The sequence below is a fragment of the Sebastes umbrosus genome, chromosome 21, assembly GCF_015220745.1.
Source record: "Sebastes umbrosus isolate fSebUmb1 chromosome 21, fSebUmb1.pri, whole genome shotgun sequence".
Lineage (NCBI taxonomy): Eukaryota > Metazoa > Chordata > Actinopteri > Perciformes > Sebastidae > Sebastes > Sebastes umbrosus.
Genome location: NC_051289.1, coordinates 2,979,589 through 3,002,717, shown reverse-complemented (window position 1 = coordinate 3,002,717; position 23,129 = coordinate 2,979,589). Strand labels below are relative to the sequence as shown.

Genomic DNA, 23,129 nt, shown 5'->3' with positions numbered 1-23,129 from the left:
TTCAGACTTTTTTTGTCCGACATTTTTCCAGACTTTTTTTGTCCGACATTTTTCCAGACTTTTTTTTCAGACATTTTTCAGATCTTTTTTTTCGGACATTTTTTTTAGACATTTTTTAGATCTTTTTTTCAGATATTTCTTTTCAGACTTTTTTCAGATATTTTTTTTCAGACTTTTTTTTTTAAGACATTTTTCAGATATTTTTTTTCAGACTTTTTTTTAAAGACATTTTTCAGATATTTTTTTTCAGACTTTTTTTCAGACATTTTTCAGAAATTTTTCAGATTTTTTTTTTCAGACCTTTTTTTCAGATCTTTTTCCCCAATGTAAGTCTTTCTGGTCCCATTGGCATCACGTGATGGACACGGATGATGTAGTACCACCGTTTGGCCACTACGTAAAGTTTGTTTCAAAGCCCAGCGCTCTTCTTGGGGACTTGGTTTTAATTGGGGTTTTAACAGCAGTTTGCGACACACAGCCCCCTCTTACGTGTTCACATGGATGTATGAAGAGAACTGGATACAGTGTTGGAGGCGGGTACCCGTTCCTTCCTATGAAATTAGCTCAGGGGCGCATAAAGCAAAAAAAGCTTGACTTCCGAGTATAAAATTACCCGGATCATCCGGCGATCTTCCGCATCCATTGGGCCCATAGAGCAGGCGCCGTAGCGTTTCCTTTTCTCAAGATAAAAGGCAAAAACTGGAATATTTTGTGCAACGTAGTCATTGTTGTTTTTAGACAGAAGAGTAATTTCCTGCAATGCTTATGACCATCCAAAAACAGAACGCAATACGTCTATAAATCAATAACTATAAATCTAAACGCTTCTTAAAGTCCACACACACAGACCACAGCCACCGACCCCTTGCAGATGTTTATCAGTTAGCAAGTAATCTTGGCTTGTCGGTGCGAGCGTCTCTCGGAGGCTGACCGCAGGAGGCTCTGGAGAGAGGGGAGCGGTTCTTCACAGGATGTTTTCCACCCAACATCAGCTCTGAGATTTGTGGTTTTACCATAATGTGGACCTCAGTTCTAGGCGCTGCTACGTAGCAGATGTTCCCTCTGGAGACCAGCTGTGGGAGGATAAGAACTCCCTCCTAGGACCAAGTTTTGAACGTCTTTCAACCGTCTCTCATAATGCATTCATGTGCGTGAACACTGACGATAGGGGGTGTGGGTGGGGCCGGGAGGCAGTTTTCTTCATGTTTTGATGACACAGCAGATTTGGAGAGTTCCCCCAAATGGAGGCCTCAAAGTCGTTGAATCTCAAAGTTTTTTCTTCTTATTAGATTTTCAAAACTTCTTCCAAGAGGAAGAAGAAGGTGGGGGGTAAGCAGGGAGGAAGGGAGAAACCAGGAGAGCCTCAAGGGATTTAAAAAGGTATTAAAAATCTCAAAGCAACACCTTTGGTGTCAATCAAAGGGCCTGTGGATGAAGAAACCAAGATATGCAGTTAATTCTAGCGAGAACACTCTTGACAAGGCGGCTGTCCGTGCAAAAAGTGTGCCCCAAAGCGATCCAATCAATCGCACAACTTGCCGCAATCATTAAACGGAGATCTGTGCTTCACAGTCCACCCCATCAGCCTGCAAAGTTGCAGCTGACGCTCTGAATACACACACACACACACACACTCAGCACCACAAAGACGCCCAGCCAACTCCACTGGCAATTATATGCTAGCATCTCTCCGCAGCTCATCTTGTAGTAACATCATGCCCTGGCCAAATCACTCTGCAGTCTCAGAGCTGCGGCACATTCAACCCACTGAGTCGTCGACCCTGCCAGGGAAGCCGGCGCACAATGGAGGCGGCCTATGAGTGAGGTGAACCTGCCTAGAATATGCACATGAAGAATCACTGACACTGCGGCGGGGACACTGGATTTGAGCGTGCACTGGATGCCCTTATGCTTTATTTAATGTATTTAGTTTTAGCCGACAATTTGAAATAACCAACTTAAAAAAATAACTTAGTATTTCAGAAATGTAAAGTTCAGTGCACTAATACAGCACAATTCTTTCAAGGTATTTAATACTTTGATAAAAGGTCACCTTCACACAGCTATTTGCAATCTTTGCCTTGAAGATCTGTTAGACACGGAGCTTAAAGGGGACCTATTATGCTTTTGTGCTTTTTTTCCTTTCCTTTAGTGTGTTATATATTTTTTGTGCAAAACAAATATTTGTGTGTAAAAGATCTGCAAAGTTACAAAGCCCAAAGTCCAGACCAAAAGGAGTTACTCTCCCCCACAGTAACACTGCTCCTGAACTTCCTGAAACGCCTTGTTGAAGTCCGGCCTCCAGGAAGAGCGCCGGTCGTCCATCCCAACTTTCATAGTGGTCAAACGGCGGTACTGCAACTTCCGTGTCCGTCACGTGATGCATTGGGCCCTAAAATACTTTTTCCCATAGACTTACATTGGGAAAGAGACGTCTGTAACTCAGCGGATAATTTTTTTTTTTAGGTGAATCAACTTCCCAATACGAACACTCTAATAGTCTTCATTTAAAAAGCTAAGTTTTTAAAGTTGTAAAATGCACTAATAGCCAAATCCAGAGTTATTTCCCTTCCTCTGTTCATGTGAATGAGACCCAGAACGAGGCTGGAGCGCAAGCCGTGACGACGGCGTGACGTTGGGACCCCGTGCCGAGTCATGTGACCGAGCGGACGCTACTGCGCATGTTCCATGTGCCCAAGATCCGGGTACTTTTCCAGACGGAAGTCGAGCCATTTAGGCTTCATGCGCCACTGAGCAACTCTCATAGGAATGAACGGGGCCCCGCCTCCAACGCTTTTTTCCCGTAACGTAATGATGTCACCAAGTAACACATTTGCATGACGCCTACTTTAACACGCCCTCAAACAAAGCTAGTTAGAATGGAGCTGGAGCGGAGCCCATAGAGTTTGGTTCAGTTGACCAATCACAACAGAGTGGGCCAGCTGACCAATCAGAGCAGACTGGGCTTTTCGAAAGGGCGGGGCAGGAGCTCAGGGTGAGGTTGAAAGAGGTGTTGCAGCACAGCCGGTATGAGCACATTGAAGCATGCAAACATGTTCTAGTAGCATGCAGCCCAACCCTACACTGATGGATTAGAAAGTTCACCGTGCAAACTTGATACAGGTCAGAGAGAACACAGTGTACAAACTCTAACCAAGTTTTCCTCCAGTACTAGTGCAGAGGATATCAGTCATGGCCAGAGAAGGCCAGCCACTAATGAATCTCCACATCTGTCAGAAGTCTAATGCAGACAGCCATGCCGACTGTACAGTGTTATGTTTAGGAATAGAATTCCAATGTCTGTGGGCTTTCAGTGACCAATAAAAACCCAGAGTCAGGGGCATATGAAACACCAGCGGCTGACAGTCACATTAATAACCTAGAATGAATTATTCAAAAACGCTCAGGCTCTAATCCATCAAATAATATATTAAGCCGCTCCCTCTCGGCTCGATGGGGGCTGAAGCGGCAGACGGACACAGAAAGCAACACATTAAAAGGCAAAAAAATAAAAAATAAACGAAAAACCAAAACATGAAAATAGAATTTTTCACCACAGCAGCGACAAAGGCAGGCTGAGTGCATTGTAACATCAAACATCTTGCTTTTCAAAAAGTGAGGCTCGGAGCAAGGGGGGGGTGAGACGGAGAAACAAAAAAAAAAAGAGGGCGCGCACGAGAAACCAACTCCACCATTTCTACTATTGCGGCAATTAACAAAGGGAGCAGTACTCGCTCAATGAATACACCGGCTGCATTGTGTATGAATCTGATATTCAGCAAGTGAGAGATAATCCTTTCTCTCCGTTCTTTTAATAGGAAGAGCTTAGAGAGGGCCCTCACAAAGGTTCACCATCTGTATCCCCCATGGCTGCTGGCAGCGTATAATCCACAGATCAACTGTACAAGGAAATTAGGGCCATAAAAACAGAGTGAGGCCTCTTTTCTTCTTCTCTCAATTCTTTTCAAACAGTTTCGGTAGGAAGGAAGCGACGTGGCTTATCAGTGAAGAGGACCTGAGAGGCAAACGGGAGGGCAACAGGCGTGCAGAGTTTCTATGAATAAGCAGAGGGAGAAAGTGGTTTCTAAAGACGAAGAGGTAAAGTGGGCAAGAGCAAAAGTACAGAGGGAGAGGGTGAGAGAGGGAGAGAGGGAGAGGGGGGGAGGGAGTGGTACAGAATGGGAGGTGCGCAGGCCAAAAGAGCCCAAATGAGAATGGCTCACTCCGGCAGAAGTTAATGACAGGGGATCAGAAAAGCAAGATTTCCATTCAACACTTTGAATTATTCAGGGTTGCAGGGCACCCATTTGCATTGCAGATGCCTTTGCTTTCCATTCCTCTCTACCGCTCTCCCTCCATTCTTCCTCTCTCTCTCTCTCTCTCTGCAGCTCTCTGCCTTTCTTTCTCTCTCTGTCTCGAGCAGGAGAATGGCCCTGCCTCGGGGTTAGGAGATAGACACATTCTCAGCTCCGCGGAGGGAAAGCTTTGCCCATGCAAAGCAGGAGATTATCTGCCATTTCCAACAAAGACCAGGTTCAATGGTCACCGTGGCAAAGAAACAAATAAAACAAAGGTCAGAAAACATGCATAGTAAGCCGTTAAAGCTATCTGCCAGGGCCTTGGAAATATTATGAGCATGTCATATTCCATCACAGCTTTCAGTGCACGGAAAGAGGCCCATTTCAATTCTACGCATGTGCACGCTGGAGGGAAAAGGTGTGTTGAAATAGAAAAAAAAAAATCCAAAAAAGATGGTACCTTCAGACAACAAGGCAGCATGTCTGTTGATGTGGTGCCTGCTGCTTTTTGGGAAAGTGGTAGTTTGACGTCTCTGTCAGATGGAAAAGAGCATGCGAGGATGAAAAGACGGCGTTTGTGAGCCCCTCGTACCACCCCGCGGCACGTGTGAGCGATCCGAGTTTGTCTCGTAAGGAGAAAATGCTCTCTTCGGTGAGAGAGTCGGAGGGGGAGGAAGGGGGGAGGGAGATGGAGATGACAGAGTGACATGATGACTCATCATCTGCGTGGCACATCTTTCACCTAATAACACCCAAACTCTAGATCACAGGGGGGGAACAGAGAGAGATGGAAGAACGCAAAGGGACATAAAGAGTAAGTCAGAGACGAGGGAGGGTGGAGACAGATAGACGCTCAACGACAAGGTCTTAAAGGAGGCGTTTGAGCTAAAAAAAAGAAACGGAAATGAAGATGACAAAAGGCAACATCACACGGCAATGCAAGTGACTTTGTACGTCTCGAATCGGTGTGTATGTGTGCATGTTTTGCCCCTCAGCATGTGTGTCTGCGGTGAGCGTGGGAGGAGGGGTGGGCGATATTTTTGAGTTAGTAATCCAAAACCCATCACCACAGGGTGCTTCTCTGACAGCGGTTTCTCTCACAGGTTCCTTTATAACAGCACCCCCTGTTTATTCATCACATTTCATTTTTATTAAGTTGAAATCTGAGATAGAAGACGAGAGAGGGGAAGAAAGAAAGGGGAGGCATCCAGTGTCGTGGCCCCGCCGCCTCGCTCGGGACGTGTGCAGCGATGAGGCGGCGACAGCCACGGGACAGAATAGATTATGACTCCGTCTCTGACGATAATGAACCCGTAACAAGTACGGGGCCCCGGGGCCGACAGGGGGCCGCGCTGCCAGTCAGCACTTTTTCCCCGCCACTCTTTGCGCACTGCTGTTTTGGTGCAGGGAGGGAGCGAGCAAGATTTCTTTAAAGCCACCCACTTTCTGTATCTTATCATCAGGGGAGCGCGGAGATGGCTGAACTGGTTCAATCAAGATGGTGATAAGATGAGGAAAGCTGCCGACTCTGCAGCTCTCGAGGAGCGAGGCTTAGCTTAGCGCTGCCCATGGGGTGGGATGGAGAGAGGGAGGGACGGGTCCCCGCCAAGAGTTTGTGTGTTTGGTGTGTGCGGTTTTGAAGCGCGGGGTCCTAATCACTGCACAAACTCATCGCTGAGCTGCGGGCGAGATGAACAGCAAGCCTGTGTATGTGTTTGGTGTGGGTAAAGCAGAGCGGTGCTCTGGGGATTGCCTGTCCAGCCAGAGGTCAAACCACACCTCCCGAGATCAATAAAGCTGTGTAATGTTTCCAGCGCCTAATGGGAGATCCACTGCAGCTATTTACACAGCTTAACACACACATACACGCACAACCTGAATTAAACTATTAAAAGATGCTATTTTATTCAAAGCACATGAAGTTAGCAGGTGAATTAAACCCATTTATGCATAGAAGCATTACCAATATATGTGCCGCTGCAAAGTCCACTTCACTAAAGCTATTATTAAACCTCCTAATCTTTGTGTTGTGTTTATAAGAGCGGAGAGACAGCGTTTGTTTTCAGCATATGTAAATCCATCCTTTTAGGAATAGATTTACATATTTACTTCACTCAAAATGCATTCCTCTTTTTTTGTTCTTCCTGTGCAACCATCATCCCCTGCCTCTATCTGTTGTCTCGTGGGAATCTCACCGATAAGAGCCTCAAAGCAGTTGGCCATGGCGTGTCGCAGGTCCGACTCCCGGCACAGATCTGGTCCGTGAGCGTAGAGCATGAAGCGATCTAACTCCAGTTTCTGTAAAAGACAAACACATTCATATCAGTGTGCCGCCACCGACACCTCAGTAATAGCCTCTTGAAAAAGTAATAGCATTTTTTTTTTTTTTTGGTATTGCACATTTTCATAGGCTCTCCATGGAAAACAAGAGAGGGAAAAAAAAAGAAGGGGGCAAAAAACTCGAGGGAAATGAAAAAGATTGCCTGCCCTTGCTGGAAAAGGTTCTACTTCATGGCACTGACAGATGTGCCCATGTGTTGTCCAGCTGTGGCATGATGCACTAAGCCAGCACAGGAGGAAAATGCTCACACACGTGCATGCACGCACAAAATTACACTGGCAACAGACACACACACAGAGACATGCTAGATAATCCCAAGATGAATTGTGAAATAGCACAGTGGTGACCTTCATTCTGTCTGAAGAGTTCTTTCACTGGTAAAACACTTTTATTTCCCTATGAGTACGTATAAAAGACAAGTGGGCTTCAAGCTGCACCGCCGACCGACCCTCCACCTCAGTGACGTTAAACATAAAGAACTAATGTTGAATTGATTACACTGGTTACTATGAAGCTACTACTGAGCTTATTAATATGTATTATTATAATAATAATAATGTCTTATTTTTATCTCTGTGGTACTAGTTTACCTCACAAACCTGTATTTAACATACCTCTACCTATGTGTCTGTTATATATGTGCAAATCTATACAAGCACACCTTGATGTACAGTAAACAATATTGTATTGAACACAATACTTGAAGTTAGGGTTGTCAGGATATCAGACTTTCATTACAGGATTATTGTGGCCTAAAAGAATTCATGATAACGATATATCACGATATCTATGGAAAAAAATTTAAAAAAAAAAAAAAAAAAAATGCACATGTGGAATTTGCACATCTGTTTACTACCTCATTTAATTTTATTTTAAAGAAAAATTGTAACTTGCACACTTTGCTATTGTATATAGTATGTTCTTGTTATTCTATGTTCATATTTTATATTTTCTAAGCTAGTTGTAGTAGTCTGGTGTATTTATAGTGTATTCTAATATATTCTTAATATTGTGTATAATACAGATATTATCTCTAGTGTTGATATGTGTATTTATTGTATATTTACTGTTCCTGTGTACTGTCTGGATAACTTGCTGCTGTAACGCAAGAATTTCCCAATTTGGGATCAATAAAGTTCATTTATCTATCTATCCTTCTATCTATCTATCTATCTATATTAATGCTATCAGTCAAATTCATCTTTAACTTTCTTTATGGTGCATTTTGTCTCTTTTTTAGCAAATTAATTACACACAAAATCAGAGTGTAGGGAGGTGGAGAGAGAGTCTGTAACCATAACTGTATATACTAAATTATTTAAGAGGTGCTGGATTATTTACATCATATGTGTATTATTAACATGATATCAATATTTATTTTTTTAAATATCACGGTTATCGTCAATACTGGTATTTCGCAACAACCCTACTTGCAGTACGAAGTATATTACTGAGCACTATCATTGTATAGTGTATATCCAATACATATCAGAGTCAAAGTATTTTGTTACAGACTTTATTTTATTCTATGTATTTATTATCATTTATGGCTTTCTTTATTGAATCATGATTCTTTCCAACAGTACCTCCTCAAATGTCATTTGTTTCCTGATTTATGCGATTTAGCAGTTAAAAAATAAACATAACACTGCTTCACCTACGGACAGTAATCACATTTACAAAACTGTTTTAAGACTAAATTACACAATAAAGCAATATATTATATCTCCATTGTGATCCGCTAAAGGTGGAGCAAGATGCCAAGTCTGGCTGCAAATACGATATCCATCCAATCACATAAAAGGACAACACCGAGTTCATTTGTGCGTGCGAGGTTTGTCTCTATTGTGGCAGTTGTGACACTTTAATTTCCCACTGGGATTAATGAAGTGCTCTATTTATGTTTTTACCCCCCTGCTTTTTAATTCTTCTAGTTTTTAATTACTTTTAATTCTACTGTAATTGTGCTCGATGTTGGGAGTTTTATTGCGATAGAACTTCTGGTGCAGGAACTACTGCTGATGTGGTTCTGTAAAGCCCACTGAGACAGTTTGTCATAACTGGTCTGAACAAACACAGTTTCCTCGTGACACAACTCTCCTCTAATTGACCCAAAAACTACAACCAAGCTGCTCCTGAACAAGGCAGTGAACTTTTAGTCATGGCCAACTCGTGTGTTTGATAAAGTTGTGTGAGAATAAAGAAGAAGTATAAATGCTCAATCTAATAATAATAAAATGCTAAGTTTACATTTAATGTAAAGAAGTGCTGTGATGTGTGGGACCGTGGGTCAGTCAAACTTTCTGCAACTTTTCCCTTTGAGCCCCGTCAAAAGTAGTCCAACTTGATTTCCCTGGCAGCGCACCACAGACGAGTACCCGGTGAAAACAGTCAGGGTGCTATTTAATTATGGCTGATAACTGTTGGTGGTATCCCACCCCCCGTGATTGCACACACAAATTAAATCACAATTCATAAATACTCCAACTCAGAGGGAACCCGTTCTGACTTTTAAGCCTTCCAAGTGAAGTGGCGGATTGTGCCGTCGCTCGCTGAAGATATTTTTTGAAAGATAATTGCGAGTGTTCTTGAGCAGACGGCTTTAGAGGAGCCTGGTAAACAACTTGGCAACGTCGAACACTGTATCACACTCACTTTACCGCGAGCGGCAAATTGAAACAAGCCAAACTGCTACACAGCACTAATGCAGATCCGGGCGGCTGCATCTTTGTATTCAGCAGGGAGCAACATGAAAGATTGAAGTTTTTAATTGCTTTCTCCACATCACGGGACGATTATTGTTGTGTTCTTTACAAACGTGCCAGTGAGTGCGGCTTGGCTGTACAACGCTGCCAGCGAGAGAGAGAAGGAGGGAAGCAAGGGGGCCTAGCGATAACAGGAACTGGAGAGTGTTTCAGGAAGACTTCTAGGGGCCCACAGGGACCCCAGCCGCACTAGTCTAGTCCTCCAAAACAACAACCTTTTAACTCCAATTACAAACCTGAGGGGCCCAAAAAAAAAACGGTAGGGATGGCAGCAAGACAAAATTACTCTTTTCCCCAGTGCCCCCTTAGAAAGAACTTGTCATAACGGCAAGACAGAAAACAATAACACTGTCTCAAACATGTTCTCCTGTCAGTTTGCACACCTTTGACCTGAAGGAGGACGACTTGTTATGAGCTTACCTTGGCTAGCATGGCTAAGTGCTGGTTCTGTACGATGGCTGTTCTGTACGTGGCCAGGCCGCCCTCCTCTAAACCGGGAAAGAGGTAGTACAAGTGGACACTGTGGACAGAGAAATGAAACACAGGATTAGAACAGGTGAAGTCACGGGATCTCAGACTTCACGGTTGGTAGGCATTTTTAGTTGGAGAATATTCCATATTTCTAATTTCTTGTCTGAATACATGGATAGCACTCATAAAACAAGAGTGTAATGGTTAGATATTTGTTAAAATGCCTCATCCAGCATTCACCGATTTTTTGTCAAGACCACCTAATTAATTTCCCAGAGATTTCCAGCCTTTCCAGGTCTGTGTTGGAACCCAGAAATGGACGCAGACGCTTCAGTAGTTCCACAGCTGGGTTCCGGGCGAGCAGGTTCCATTTTCATTACGGTCCAGCGTCTCCCTAACCACGGCGTATCATTTGATTTCATTTGAATTAAAACAGCCCATTTAATTCAGTCATTTCTAATCAATGCAAAGAGAGGAAAGCAGGTGGTGTTCGGGTTTTTTCCAAATTCACGAGAGGTCTATTTGTCAGGGTATTGTAATCTTGGTGTGAAAACAAAGCACTTGGAATTAATAAAAAGCACTTTAGTGTAATGAAAAATAATTAGACTAGTTTGCTGGCAAAAGTGTCAGACGCAGAGAGAGGCTAATGGGGCTGCATCGAACTCCTCAGGTACAAAAAGGTTCGTGCCTCTGTTTATTCATCAGAAGCTCATTCTTTTAAGATAAAAGAAAACAGCTTTAAAAAATGTTGAACCAGTGAACTATTAACTCCGCTGACCGTGCCGTGCATCAAAGGGTCATTAAGTGGACGTATAAACAGTAGCTGTTCCCAGCCGGTAACTCTGAATCTCATCTGTAATCCATTCTTCATGTTCTGCAGCAGCGCTTCTTCAACTTTATGGGTAAAACAAATCCCAAAAAACACACGAGTGATGTTTCCTCACCACGCTGCTGTGTTATTAATGCAACTCCAAAGACAACTTCTGGTTCTCCCTTTTCAAGCATTTATCTTTAATAATCATTGCTAATTTAGTATTATTGTTGGCTGGATGTAACAGAATATAGTAGGCTAAGTTTCACCACTGGACACCGCAAGAAAACATATTCTTTGTTTAGATTATCAAACGAACAATGAATCATTGATGTTTGTTTCTGGCTGCTAGTGTTAGCCTTAACTAGGGTTAGAAACAACCAGAACAATCCCAATTTGAACTAGAAACCCAAATCTCAGCGCTATAAGCTTCATTTTCCCGGGAGATCGTACCTGCTGGCAGACAGAATTGCATAGTGAAAGCGAGAGCTGCTGCAATTAGTTGGCGTAATCGATGCCCGCTCTGAACACATCGGTAGCCCGCAGACTTTTGCCACACGGTAACCTTTGCCGGCGTGTTGGCCTCAACACAAGCTTAGCTCGGGCTGTTGCCGGGTGATCGCCGGCAACAGCATGGCGGCTACTGTCGGCGCTGCAGTGACACAGAGCCGGTGTGTTGTGATGATTTATGCTGCCTTGTAGAGTCTATTTTGATTACAAACAGGGGTAAGCAGGTAAGACTATGGGGAGTATATCTTCATACTTTAGAGTATTTGGTTATGTTTTGTGCTGCATTATACAATAACATAGCCTACAGTATGTCAAAATAAAATGAAATGAAATGGTCAATTTTGATTTTTTGGAAAATGAATTAGATTAATGGACTAATCGGTAAAGTAGTAGATAGATTAATCAACAGAAAATGAGTTGTTAGCAGCACCCTGAGTGAAGGCGAGACTGATAAGGAACCAATAGTCATTATTCTACAGTCATTTCATTGTGAAAGCAACATTTACTTCATAATAAGTTAAAGGGACTGTTTGTAACTTTTTAAGCGTATAAATGTACCGGGTCGGGACACATGCGCGTTCGCATATGCGCGCTCGCGTGTGGCCCGGAGCCTCGTCTCCTCTACCTGCTTACCTTCACTCAGACAGAGCGCGCGTTCTCGCGTACTCGCTCCACCTCTAGACGTGAACATGCTGCTCACTCCACACTGCAGAAGAGTTAGTTTAGCTCTGAGAATATCTAGTGAATGTACAGTGGACGTTTGTGCAGAAATAAATGCTGCAGCTCCTCCAGACCAACAGAGGTTTTCCGTGTCTTGTGAAGTGACAGAGCTCCTCAACGAGTTACGTTGTCGTCTCGTTATCGACCGGGTGCCAGTGTCTTCGGCTGCCAGCTGTGGTCGGGAGGCAATAACGTAACTCGTTGAGGAGTCCCCCTAGTGTTGGAAAAGCCCCTAGTGTTGGAAAAGCCAACACTAGGATCAGATCTAAATCATGTTCATGGAGAGACCTCCGTCTGGTCAGCTAACATTACTGCCAAGCAGCTGAAATATAGAGTGATATTGTGGTTTTAGCTGACGTGTGTCGCCTCACTGTTTTGAATGATGCTCGTTCATGTCTATGTAGAGCGAGCAAGCGCGAGCCCGACGCTGACTTTCGTTGATTTCAAGGCCACAGGTGTCGCTGTTAAGCAGCATTTCTGAATCTTACAAATAGTCCCTTTAAAACAAAAAAACTACTAGCACTTTAAAAACTTACCTGAACTTGAATAACTCCCTCTAATAAAATATTTACTTTTTCAGAAGAAGGATCACAAATATTGCAAGTGGACTTATTTTTTTACATCATCTGCTGACCGTTTTTTTTTTAAAATCCTGCCGTGACCCCCCTCTGTTCAGCACTAACTCTCCGTGTTGGGGCTATTCAAATGTGCAAAATATTCTGTTGGCTGGACAGCAGAGGCACAGATAGCCTCTAAGGGCAGCGCGCACTGGAGGTGCACAAGGCAGTTGGCTGGATCTGCTGTACCCATTTAGCTGGACAAGAGGCTGATAAATAATTCAGAGGGCCAGAGCGTAGGCCAAGCATGTCTCGTCAGACGCTAACAATCAAAGAAGGAAGGCAGAAAAAGAGGGGGGAGGAAGGAGGGAAAAGTGGCAAAACATGCTCGGAGATAGCCGCAGAAACAGAGGCTAACCACCTTCTTTGTAACACTGTTCTTGCTGAATAAGGAGCTGAAGCAGTGTCCTGTGTAACCCAGTGTCAGTTCCTATTAAAGTTTAATCCTGCTCCTGAATGTTCACTGTTGTGGAAGTGTTAGCATCGAGGGTTACGAATTAGATTTCGGTGGTAGAAGATATGCTGTTGGGCAAATGGAAGTCAGATAAAAATCTATTCTTCCTTTTCTTGAAACTTGTGTGCATGCACTAACACCCTGTGGCACAAGAGAAAGCTCTGTTCTTCTATTTTCATGTAGTAGTATCCACTCAGAGGAAGAGGTACGGTGGGTACGTGGGCACTACCTCGCTAGGTTGTGTGTGAGTTTAATAATAGCTACATATAATTAGCTTAGGTAAGTGCCGGGCAGCAACGTCCGCACCGCACTCACCTGGGAGTCAATAACACAGTCAGCATTCCAGACAGCTAATTGCAAGTTGTCATGGAGAATTTCAGGCCGTTAAAGGGGGGGGGTAGAGGGAAAAAAATCCCAGTTCCAATTACCAGTAAATCACTGTCTTGAATGAGTTGAAAGCATGGAGAGGAGCATGGTTGTGACAGACAGATAGATGTAGACAATGAGAGAGAGGGAGAAATGAAGTGAGAGGGTGAGAAAGGAACGGTGGGGGAAAAAAAAGAAATGCCGATAGTGTTGTAGTCGGCTTCAATTAGCGGTTGTGTCTATCAAAGATGCGCGAGCGCTTTCTCACCTGGTGAGGAACTCGACAACAGCATCACCCAGGAACTCCAGTCTCTCGTTGTGATTGATCCTACGGGTGGGGAGGAGACGGGATGAGGGGAGGAGACGGGAGGAAAAGGTGGAGATGTGAGGACGGGTGAAGAAGAAAGAAAGACTTTAGGCACACACACACACACACACACACACACACACACACACACACACACACACACAGCAGCTCACCTGATCAGCTGCTCTGAGAATAACAGCAGCTCACATTCAATAATAAGTAGCCGTTGCCCTTAAAATTAGCTCATTTCATTTCCCCTGTGATATCCCTTCCTTTCACAGCTAAAGTTAATTTTCTTGTCAGCAGGCCTGCCGGGTATATTAATCACAATGATCGTCCCTTTGATTGCCCCTGTGGTCAGTGATAGCGTGAACAGATATGTGCCTGCGGGCAGCCTACCTGGAGGGGGAGGGGTCATCCTGCCCCAGACGAGACATGATGTTAATCAATGTGTTGATTCCTGAAAGACAGATCCCCGGGGTGGAGAGGTGACGGAGCGGAGAATAGACAGAGTGGACATTTGACAGTAAGAACGGGAACAAGACAGATATATTACTTGATGCCTTGGCGGTATTGTCCTTGTTATATTCATGCCAATAAAACATATTGAATTAGATATAGAAACATGAGCAGAAATGACCCACCCTTCTTCCTCATGTACATGTGGTGGACCTTCCTGTCTCCGTACTTCGGCTGGCGGATGCCACAGTTGGAGAGGGAGTTGCGGGCGTGATCTGGATTCATGCCGAAGTTGAGGTGGTGACTGGGGTGAGTCATGGCCAGCTGGAGGAGAGGATACGGGAGTTAGTTAGATAGGAGTACGGTAACACTTTTCAACCACAGGAACCATTTTCAGGAACCTTTCTAGGAACTTCCAACAACTTGTACTCCCGTGTGAATTAAAAACTTGACAAATGAAAAGTATTTTCTCATTTTATTAAACTGCGTTCCTCGCAAGCAACGTAAAGTGTCGTTCGAATGACGAAAACATTGACCTAACAAGCTGGTTTCTCAACATCACGATAAAAATGATTTAGAAAAAATATAAACGATAGACATTTTTATATCGTTTGACGATATGTATCGTCATATCGCCCAGCCCTATCTCGGAAATTCTGTAGCTGTAATGTTCAATGTGCAGGAGAGACTGTCTGAAAATGTCTGTTATTCCCTATTTTAACTATACTGCATCTACTCCCTCTCGATATACTATAAACACTTTGATTTACAACATGGTCAAGCAACACGTTATACAAACTTACGGATACGTGGGTTGTTTCGAAATTAATTTGAGCGAAACATTACATGAATTTAAACCGATTATTTGAAATAGTGGCATACCACATTTTTCTTTAATACAGACATCATGCCTTTGTGACATTCTCAGTATCCACCTCTGCACATGTGCTTCCCAACATCCACTCAAACATCAAAGTGGCAGAGCAGTAAATTACGAAGAACACTCAATGAAACGGAGTCGTCGTCTTATTCTGTGAGACACAATGAATGCCACAATTTCCATTATCAGACTAATTTACCAAATCTTCACGGCTCCTCAGATGTAGGCGAAATGCAAACAGGAATACACCAAAGGAGCTTTTACTTGTTGAATTAGTTGAGTTTAGGTTCTGGGGCTGCTGGGACTTTGTTCCTGGTCACAGAGGGCCAATAGTGTACATACAGTAGTGAAACTGACAGCGTTTAAACATCATGGCCCTGTGAAAACCCTCCTCCTACCTCCTCCTTTTGTCTAATGACGAATTATAAATGGTAACACTGGTCAAACAAATCAGTCTAATAATGTTGGATCAGCAATCGCTCGACGGACAAGAGGAGGGGGAGCTGCATTTAGGTGAGCCTCCGTCAGAGAGAGAGAGAGACTGTCCCCTCTCGCCTCTTTGTCATGTTGAAGTTGACTGTATGGAAATTAATGACTTAAACTTTCAGAACGTGTAAAGAGAGGCAAAAGTGGGAATTTAAGGTAAAATAACCCTGAAGGAAACGCATTAGTCGACATTCGTCTTTGTTTGAAAAGAGGACAAAAACTGCTGTGCCTAGAAAGAGTGCCGCGGCTGAACATCTCAAACTCGCTGGGGGAAGGAAAAGGGAAAAGAGATAGGGCTCAGTAGGATATGTCAAGCCTTTATCAATCTTACATTAGGAGAATGTTAATCTCAGCCAAAAAAATATATAAAAAAAAAACCTCCGACTACTCTCCCCCCCTGGGCTTGCTTTTCAAAATGCTTGTCTCCTTTCAGCCAACTTCAAATCAATTTCAAGCTCCAATGAGATATATATGTAAAACGTTAACAGAGAGGTTTCAATATTTATAGTTGCTCAAGAGGCCTTCAGCTTTGTAGCCTTGAACACAGAGGCGACAAATTCAACAGCAATTGTATTTTTTTTTGTGGTTAAGGGGAACAGCATTTTTGTGTGGGAGAAAAAAAAAAAAAAAAGCTAGTTATTTGACATGACAAGCAGAAATCTAGCAATTCTCAGCGCCGTGTTGACAGTTTGATAAAGAATATAAATAAAAACAACAACAACAACCACGTCTACTTCCACTTTCAACTCCCCCATTGTGCGATGTCAGACACAAGTCAATGACTGCCGACTACACAGCTTCAACTACAGAGTTGGGTACTCTAAAGGAAACGCATCAAGAAAAATACATCAGTTATTCTGTAAACACTGCAGGTCCTTCACAGTTAAGGACAACATCCAACAACAGTATTGGCTTTTAAGCTGAATCTGTGGGGGGGATTGACGTCTGCAACTGTTCCTGTCAACATAATGACTGCGTAAAGTATCGGAGGGATTTGGATTTAGTGATCACTGCCTCAGCTGCTGCTCAACTGCCTTTGGCTAAACGGGAATAAACATCATCGCTCAGTGGAGAGCGGCAGACTTGACTGGAAAGAGTGTTCTTGAACCCGCATGCGGGGAAACTGATGGGCAAACTGCCTGCTTGGCAAACAGCACCAGAACACTGTCATTACCGTGTACCGCACTATTTGATGTACACAGGTAAATGAGGACTCGGGGGTAAAGAAGAGAGGGAACGGACTGGGATCAACTTGAAATATCTGAATATTGAATCCTCTGCATTTGAACGTGCAACTTGTGATTAAATGTGCTCTATAAAACATTGCCATTACATCGGTATTTGGATCGCAAACAAAGAACTGCTCCAGGCTGACTGCAACAATCGCACACATTCACAACAAAGAAGTCAAACTAGTTGACTTCATTGGTTGTGTGTTTTAGATATGTATGGTAAAACAGAAAGTAAATAAGGGAAGAGGAATTTTGAACAATTTAGCCAGCAGGCGAAAGTGTTCTGTTCTTTGAGGATTTAGCCCATAGAAATAGAATAGGAGTAGAGCGGATATTCCCATTCAAATCAACGTAGCATGATGGTCAGAGCGGCGGACAAGTAACCCTAAAAAGGACAGAAGTGTCAGTCAGACAGACAATGTGAGATATACGACTGTGAGCATGAACGCAAGGGCATAAATGTCACGAAACGGAGAGACTCAGTGCTCTCAGCCCTGAACATTTATGTTGATGGTTGTTTGCCCACTTGCAAGTGTTTATTAAACCTTTAAAAGACTCTCTCTTGATTTTCGAGTCCTTCTTTACAGAAAATGCCTCCACACTAGCTAACTAGTGGACAGCTGGCTGGTTAGCTGACCATGCTTTACTGCTGAACTGGTTACAGAAAATCATGGATGTATGAAGAGAACTGGATACAGCGTTGGAGGCGGGGCCCCGTTCATTCCTATGAAAGTTGCTCAGTGGCGCATGAATCCTAAATGACTCGACTTCCCGGATCTTGGTCACATGGAACATGCGCAGTAGCGTCTGCTTGGTCACATGACTCTGACACGGGGTCCTAACGTTTGGGTCTCATTCACATGAACGGAGGAAGGGAAATGACTCTGGATTTAGCTATTAGTTCATTTTACAACTTTAAAAACGATTTTTTTTAAATAAGGACTATTACAGTATTCATACTGGGAAGTTGATTCACCTCAAAAAAAATTATCCGTTGAGTTACAGACGTCTCTTTCCCAATGTAAGTCTATGGGAAAAAGTATTTTTTGGGCCCAATGCATCATGTGACGGACGTGGAAGTTGCAGTACCGCCGTTTGGCCTCTACGAAAGTTGGGAACGACGACCGGCGCTCTTCCTGTGGGCTTGCAGAAAGTGAGAAAGAAGGACAAGCTACCGGCGAGTTTCTTTTGTGCTAGTCAAATGACCACGGAAAACAGCTCAATGACGTTCTACTCCTATTCTAGTTCTAGATTACTTTTGTCATAATCATTATAATTTTTCTACTCACAATAAGACAAAGTGGCGAGTGAGTTTAATCACTTTTATTGCTACCTTTCTAGTGAAAATGTCTAATTTAGCGTTCGGTCGCTTGGCTGTCACCAATATGCTGATGGTTAACAATGGGTGACGTCATGGCGACTACAGTCATGAAAAGAATGCAAAGAACGTAAACGCAGCCCTTCGAGGGCGAGCCTTCCTACCGTCACTCTATATCACAAAAACAATGAAAGAATGTGAACACGGTTACTGTGGGACATGAAATTAAAGCATGATATAGCAAAATCACATACAATATATCCACGTGTTGTCGCGGCGGTGATTAACCGATAAAATGTGACACTGAACAATAAATCAAAACTACAGCGGGACTGACGTTAACGACTGTGGCTTCAGGTTTTAGCCAAAAGTCTAACTGTTGGGTCCGCGCCTGCATCCCACACCAACACATTGTAGTTCATGTGAGCCATCGCCGAACAACCATGCCTTTGCATTATTACACAATATGTAACATTTTTTCATTTGTTACAAGAAATATCCACTGAAATATTCTAAGCCTGTAAAATGGTATTCAGGCCAGCCCCTACTTGAAACAGATGGACACCTCAATCACATGGCCGGGCATGCGCCGCCATGAATAACAAAACAAATCTAAAGTACTCTGGTACTCTGTACACAGAGTCACAGCCGCATTCGTAAGGGGCACACAAACAAAAGCATGCAATATGAGAGCCGGGGCCGAGGATATGTACAGTTAAATTATTGAGATCCTCTGTGATGCCTCTCGTTCTGTCAGCATGGGTCAAAAGTGAGGAGTGGGGATGAAGCAACAGGGGGTGGGGGGGATTATGAGGGTCTGGTGGATGTGGGGATGCGGGAGCATGTGGCGACCATGAACACATGTCTCTCCAACCTCGACCCGCCCTCCCCTTCAATTTTTAAATGTTAAATGTTTAACAGGGTGGCTCTCAGAAGAGGAGCTTCAAAGGGCCGGGGCTCCGCCGGAGCCAGGCGGGGGGAAGTGCCGAGTGCAGAAGGCTCCCGCTCTCAGGCTGGGGTGTTTTTTGTCAGTTGCCTCATGCCGGGAACACATTGCCATTCTGTATAGAAATAGCAGGTATGTTGCTGCACAGCAAAACAGAATAATGCTCTCACGGCTTTACTGACCGAGTATAGTATAGTGATTATACATTTACGACACATGTTCTGCCTGCAACTTTGATTCATTTCATTAAAACATTAGAGAGAGAGCGCGCTGGGAAACAAGCATTGATTCTGTACAGACCCACCGAACTCTGTTTCCCAGATGATCTGCCGCTTTCATCTCTTCTAAAGGAAAATATGAAAAAAAGGGAAATAAATTCTCATTCCTTTAATGGGAGTACAGCTCATTACCCTTCAAAGATAGAACAAAAATTCCCATTTCTGAAATATCGATTCAACTGTCCCAAACTAGGAATGACAGCCAACGTCCTGTTCCTCTATAGGAATACTTATGTAAGTATAACCCCACACTATGTCTCATTAGGACTCAAAATATCAATGTCAAAATACTTCTAAAACTAGATTATGCAGTGTTTGACTATTAATATCATTTTATGAATGATAAGTACAGGAAGCTGCAGGATTGCCTGTTTTTTTGTTGCCAGAAATTTGTACAAGTAGCTTACTATTTTCACTTCACAAGGAATGTATGTACAACACGCAGTTGCATCAGACTCTCCTGGGAAAACTTTAGCAACTTCATCGCCATATGATACCGTATCACACCCCTAACTCCCATACTGTGGGTTTGAACATGTTCTAAGTCACCCATACATTATATACAGCTGGAGGTACATTAATTCAAAGCACACAAACCATGAATCGAAGCACTATTCATTTATAATGCAATCACAGAGTGGTACCAGATTCTATCGTGTTAGAAAGGAATAAACCGCCACTGGAAAACATTCAACTCATTAAATGTGATCATCCCATCAGAAAGGAGGCAAATGGGGAGTGATGGAGGATCTGAAATCAGTTCTGACTCAGAGAGGGCTGTTAGAACAAGCACCATTGCACTCCGCAACTTGCATTGCAGCCGTTCTGTCCAAACCTATCTGGGCAGAAAGTGTGTGTGTGTGTGTGTGTGTGTGTGTGTTGTGGGACATTAGCTGCTGATGTGTGTGTGCAGTAGAGGAGGAAGGTGCTGTAAGCCCAGCGATGATGGCTCCCTACTTGGGCCATTTCAGTCCCAGTAGCGGTGAACTGCTGACAGCCCCGGCTTTCTCCACACACACACAAACAGCGATGTCACGGTATTAACACCTCGGTGGGTAGAACAGACAGGCAACACACACTGCGGAGGCCTGTATGTGAGCTGTCGTGATCAAACTGATTGTTTTTTTTTCTTTTGTTTGTTTGTCTCTTTTTTGGGAAGATGAAGGACTTGAATGAGAAAGAAGGGGAGGGACGAATCCATTAACTTCTCCCCGAGAGACGGAGATGTCAAGCTCAAATGGGCGTCTCCTCGATGAAAGGGCTGCAGCTTGTCGGCCCCGCCGGCTGGCCTCACAGCAGGTCAGCGTTTCCTTTTTAGCACTCATAATGACAGGTCGTCATTATACAAACGACAAAAAGGCCAATCGTTGATCGATATGTGCAAATCCCCGCGTATAAACACACCCGGAGCACTGAGCCGCCGTGCACACACACGGACACACACACACAGGGCCTTGAGCGAATCTTAATGCATCCTTCCCCTTTTTAACTATGTATAGGCTACAACACATTGATTTCTAATGTATCAGGTTATGACAGCTCTTCAATATTGCTGGAGGCAGCCGTGGGGTTTGCTCCAAGAGCACACGGCTTGAGGCTGCAGACCTGACAGGGGAGAGCTGGCATTACGGAGGAGGCTGTTGTTGTCCTGACTACTGTCACTGCAACTCACAGCACACCCGGGCTGCTTGTTGCAGAGATATGACTCAGGCCGGTGTGTGGGTTACCTTAGCTGACTCCTGAGCCCCTGTTTCCACCTGAACTATCCCTGCAGAGGTGGAATGGGCACAGTAATGAGGCAAACGCTGCCTCCCTGGGTCTCCGCGCACGAGAAGCCCACTGCACAAAATGTTTACTTTTTTATCTAGCCGGCTGTAGACTGCGCCCCAGCCTAAAAGAACCGCGGGGATTTGCCTACCCATATCTATCCTGTTAGTTATCAACTATGCCAGCCTTTAAATAATGCAGCTCGGGTCGGGGCGTAGAGTCACATCACTTTGTAAAGTTAAGGAGCTGTCGTGACTGTGCCTTACCTGAAGGAGGCAGCGCTCCTTGAAGACGTAGCCAATGAGCTCATCCAGGTGCATCAGACACTGGTGGTAGCGGATGTGATGGGTGAGAACAGGCAGCATCATGGCGTGCTGTGGAGGACACAGAGAGAGAATTGGTTAAAAAAAGAGCAAGAGTGAAGGCAGCAAAGGGAAGAGGAGAAGAGAAACAGGAAGAGATGGAGAATAAGGATCACTCCTTGTGTGAAAGCGGAGTGAGGGGAGCGTGATTTGAGAGAAAGTGTGATGAAGAGATTGCGAGAAAGAAAAAGGGAGAGGGGTTGATGGAGGGAACAGGCAGGGAGAAATCAATCAGCCAGTCATTATTTATTAAGTGGTGCTCTGCAACAGAGAGATGAAATAATCAAAAACCCAATCGCTGCACTGTGAGAGGGAATGACAGGGAGGAGGGAAATTCACATTTGGACAGGACAGTCAAATCGAAGACCATTTCGCCGTGTTGACACACTTCCATTCGGACAAACACCGACAGCTCCCTCTGACCCTCGTGTATTAAAAAAGGAAAAAGTTTGAGTGCAACACAGTGAAAGAAAACGGAGGAAGAGGAAGACGCGTGCTTGTCAGCGAGGGGGAATGTGACATGTAAAGTGAGAATGAACAGGAAAAAAAAAGAAGAAAATAGCCAGTGGTCAGCAAATTAGTGTGACAGTCAGAGAGCCAATCTACAGGATCATTAGTGGAGGCTTATCAAGTCGGAGTGGCTGAGGAACTGTAGCAAAGGCTGGTGTACACACATTAACCCCGTGCCACCACATGAGAGAGGAGGAAGCCATGCATGTTTTAATTAGTGCTACTGAGGAGGGTGAGCCCGAAAGGCCCGGCGGCTACAAGCGGTGCTGCCACGTAGCCCTGGGGCCATCACAGGGGCCGTGGTGACACACTCCCCAGGCCTTGTTAAGCAGCCAATTAACAAAGCCCGCGCCCCGGTCGTGTCTGCAGCTCCTGACCTGTTCTGATGACTGCCGGAGTGACTGAGTATATGTGTGCGTAGAGAGGCGGAGTGGGGGGCTGTTAGAGTTGATACTCTGGTAATTAAAAGGTGGGGAATTTTCTAATTTACTGTCACGGATGACGTTTGGGCAGTTTGGACAGCGTCCAGCGGGACCGGCGGCGGCCTGAATTTCCTTCTCCCCCCGGCTGAAATATTACAAGCATGAATTCTAAATTGCTTTAACTCACTATATCGCAATTTAATTAACCGAAATGTGATGAAATGGTTATCCCGACTTGTTTTCCGTTTAATCACATCCGTTTGTTTCTTGCGGAATAAAAAAATTAACTGAACATTATACTGATGCGCTGTGCAATAGAGATGTCACTGTAAGGCTAACAATGCTTATATTAACAACTTATTTTAAAAGATTTTATTAGGAGATATATATATTCAGCAATGCCAAGTACTGAAGCAATTTAAATTTGATTTAATCTACCTGCCAGCAATGCAAATGTAGAGCTGTTATCCTCCATGCTCTGGCTTGGTTATGTGATAAAGTATATTCTGTATAAGTAGGTTGATTAATGTATATAAAAGTGATGATAAATAAATAAATGCAGCACACTGTTGCAGTGAGTAAAGACCCGCCCACACGGATTCTCTCTGATGTTGAAGGGAAAACAAGATGCCTTTCCCTTGAAATGTAAAATCCACTGATAGCCTTCACACCGATGTGATCAGGGACGCAGAGAGGCAGGAAGACAAACAGCAAAATAAACATACAAAAAATTAAAAACATTGATGAATAAATAACTTCCTGCCTCCAATGTGTAGCCCGGTCCTTGACAGAGCCTTTCAAGTGAAACG

At 43.9% G+C, this 23,129-nt stretch overlaps 1 protein-coding gene across 2 annotated transcripts in view; it reads right to left on the bottom strand.

The window, feature by feature from the left end:
- The window catches only part of drosha (drosha ribonuclease III), a 106,949-nt gene that overhangs the window by 47,708 nt on the left and 36,112 nt on the right, over positions 1-23,129 (bottom strand). For both annotated transcript variants that reach the window (XM_037757115.1, XM_037757116.1), the window contains exons 17-22: positions 21,293-21,400; positions 14,305-14,443; positions 14,060-14,120; positions 13,622-13,681; positions 9,825-9,924; positions 6,494-6,596 (exon numbers count right to left, since the gene is read on the bottom strand). In XM_037757115.1, coding sequence (XP_037613043.1) covers positions 6,494-6,596; positions 9,825-9,924; positions 13,622-13,681; positions 14,060-14,120; positions 14,305-14,443; positions 21,293-21,400 — 571 coding nt within the window. The remainder of the gene's footprint in view (positions 1-6,493; positions 6,597-9,824; positions 9,925-13,621; positions 13,682-14,059; positions 14,121-14,304; positions 14,444-21,292; positions 21,401-23,129) is intronic.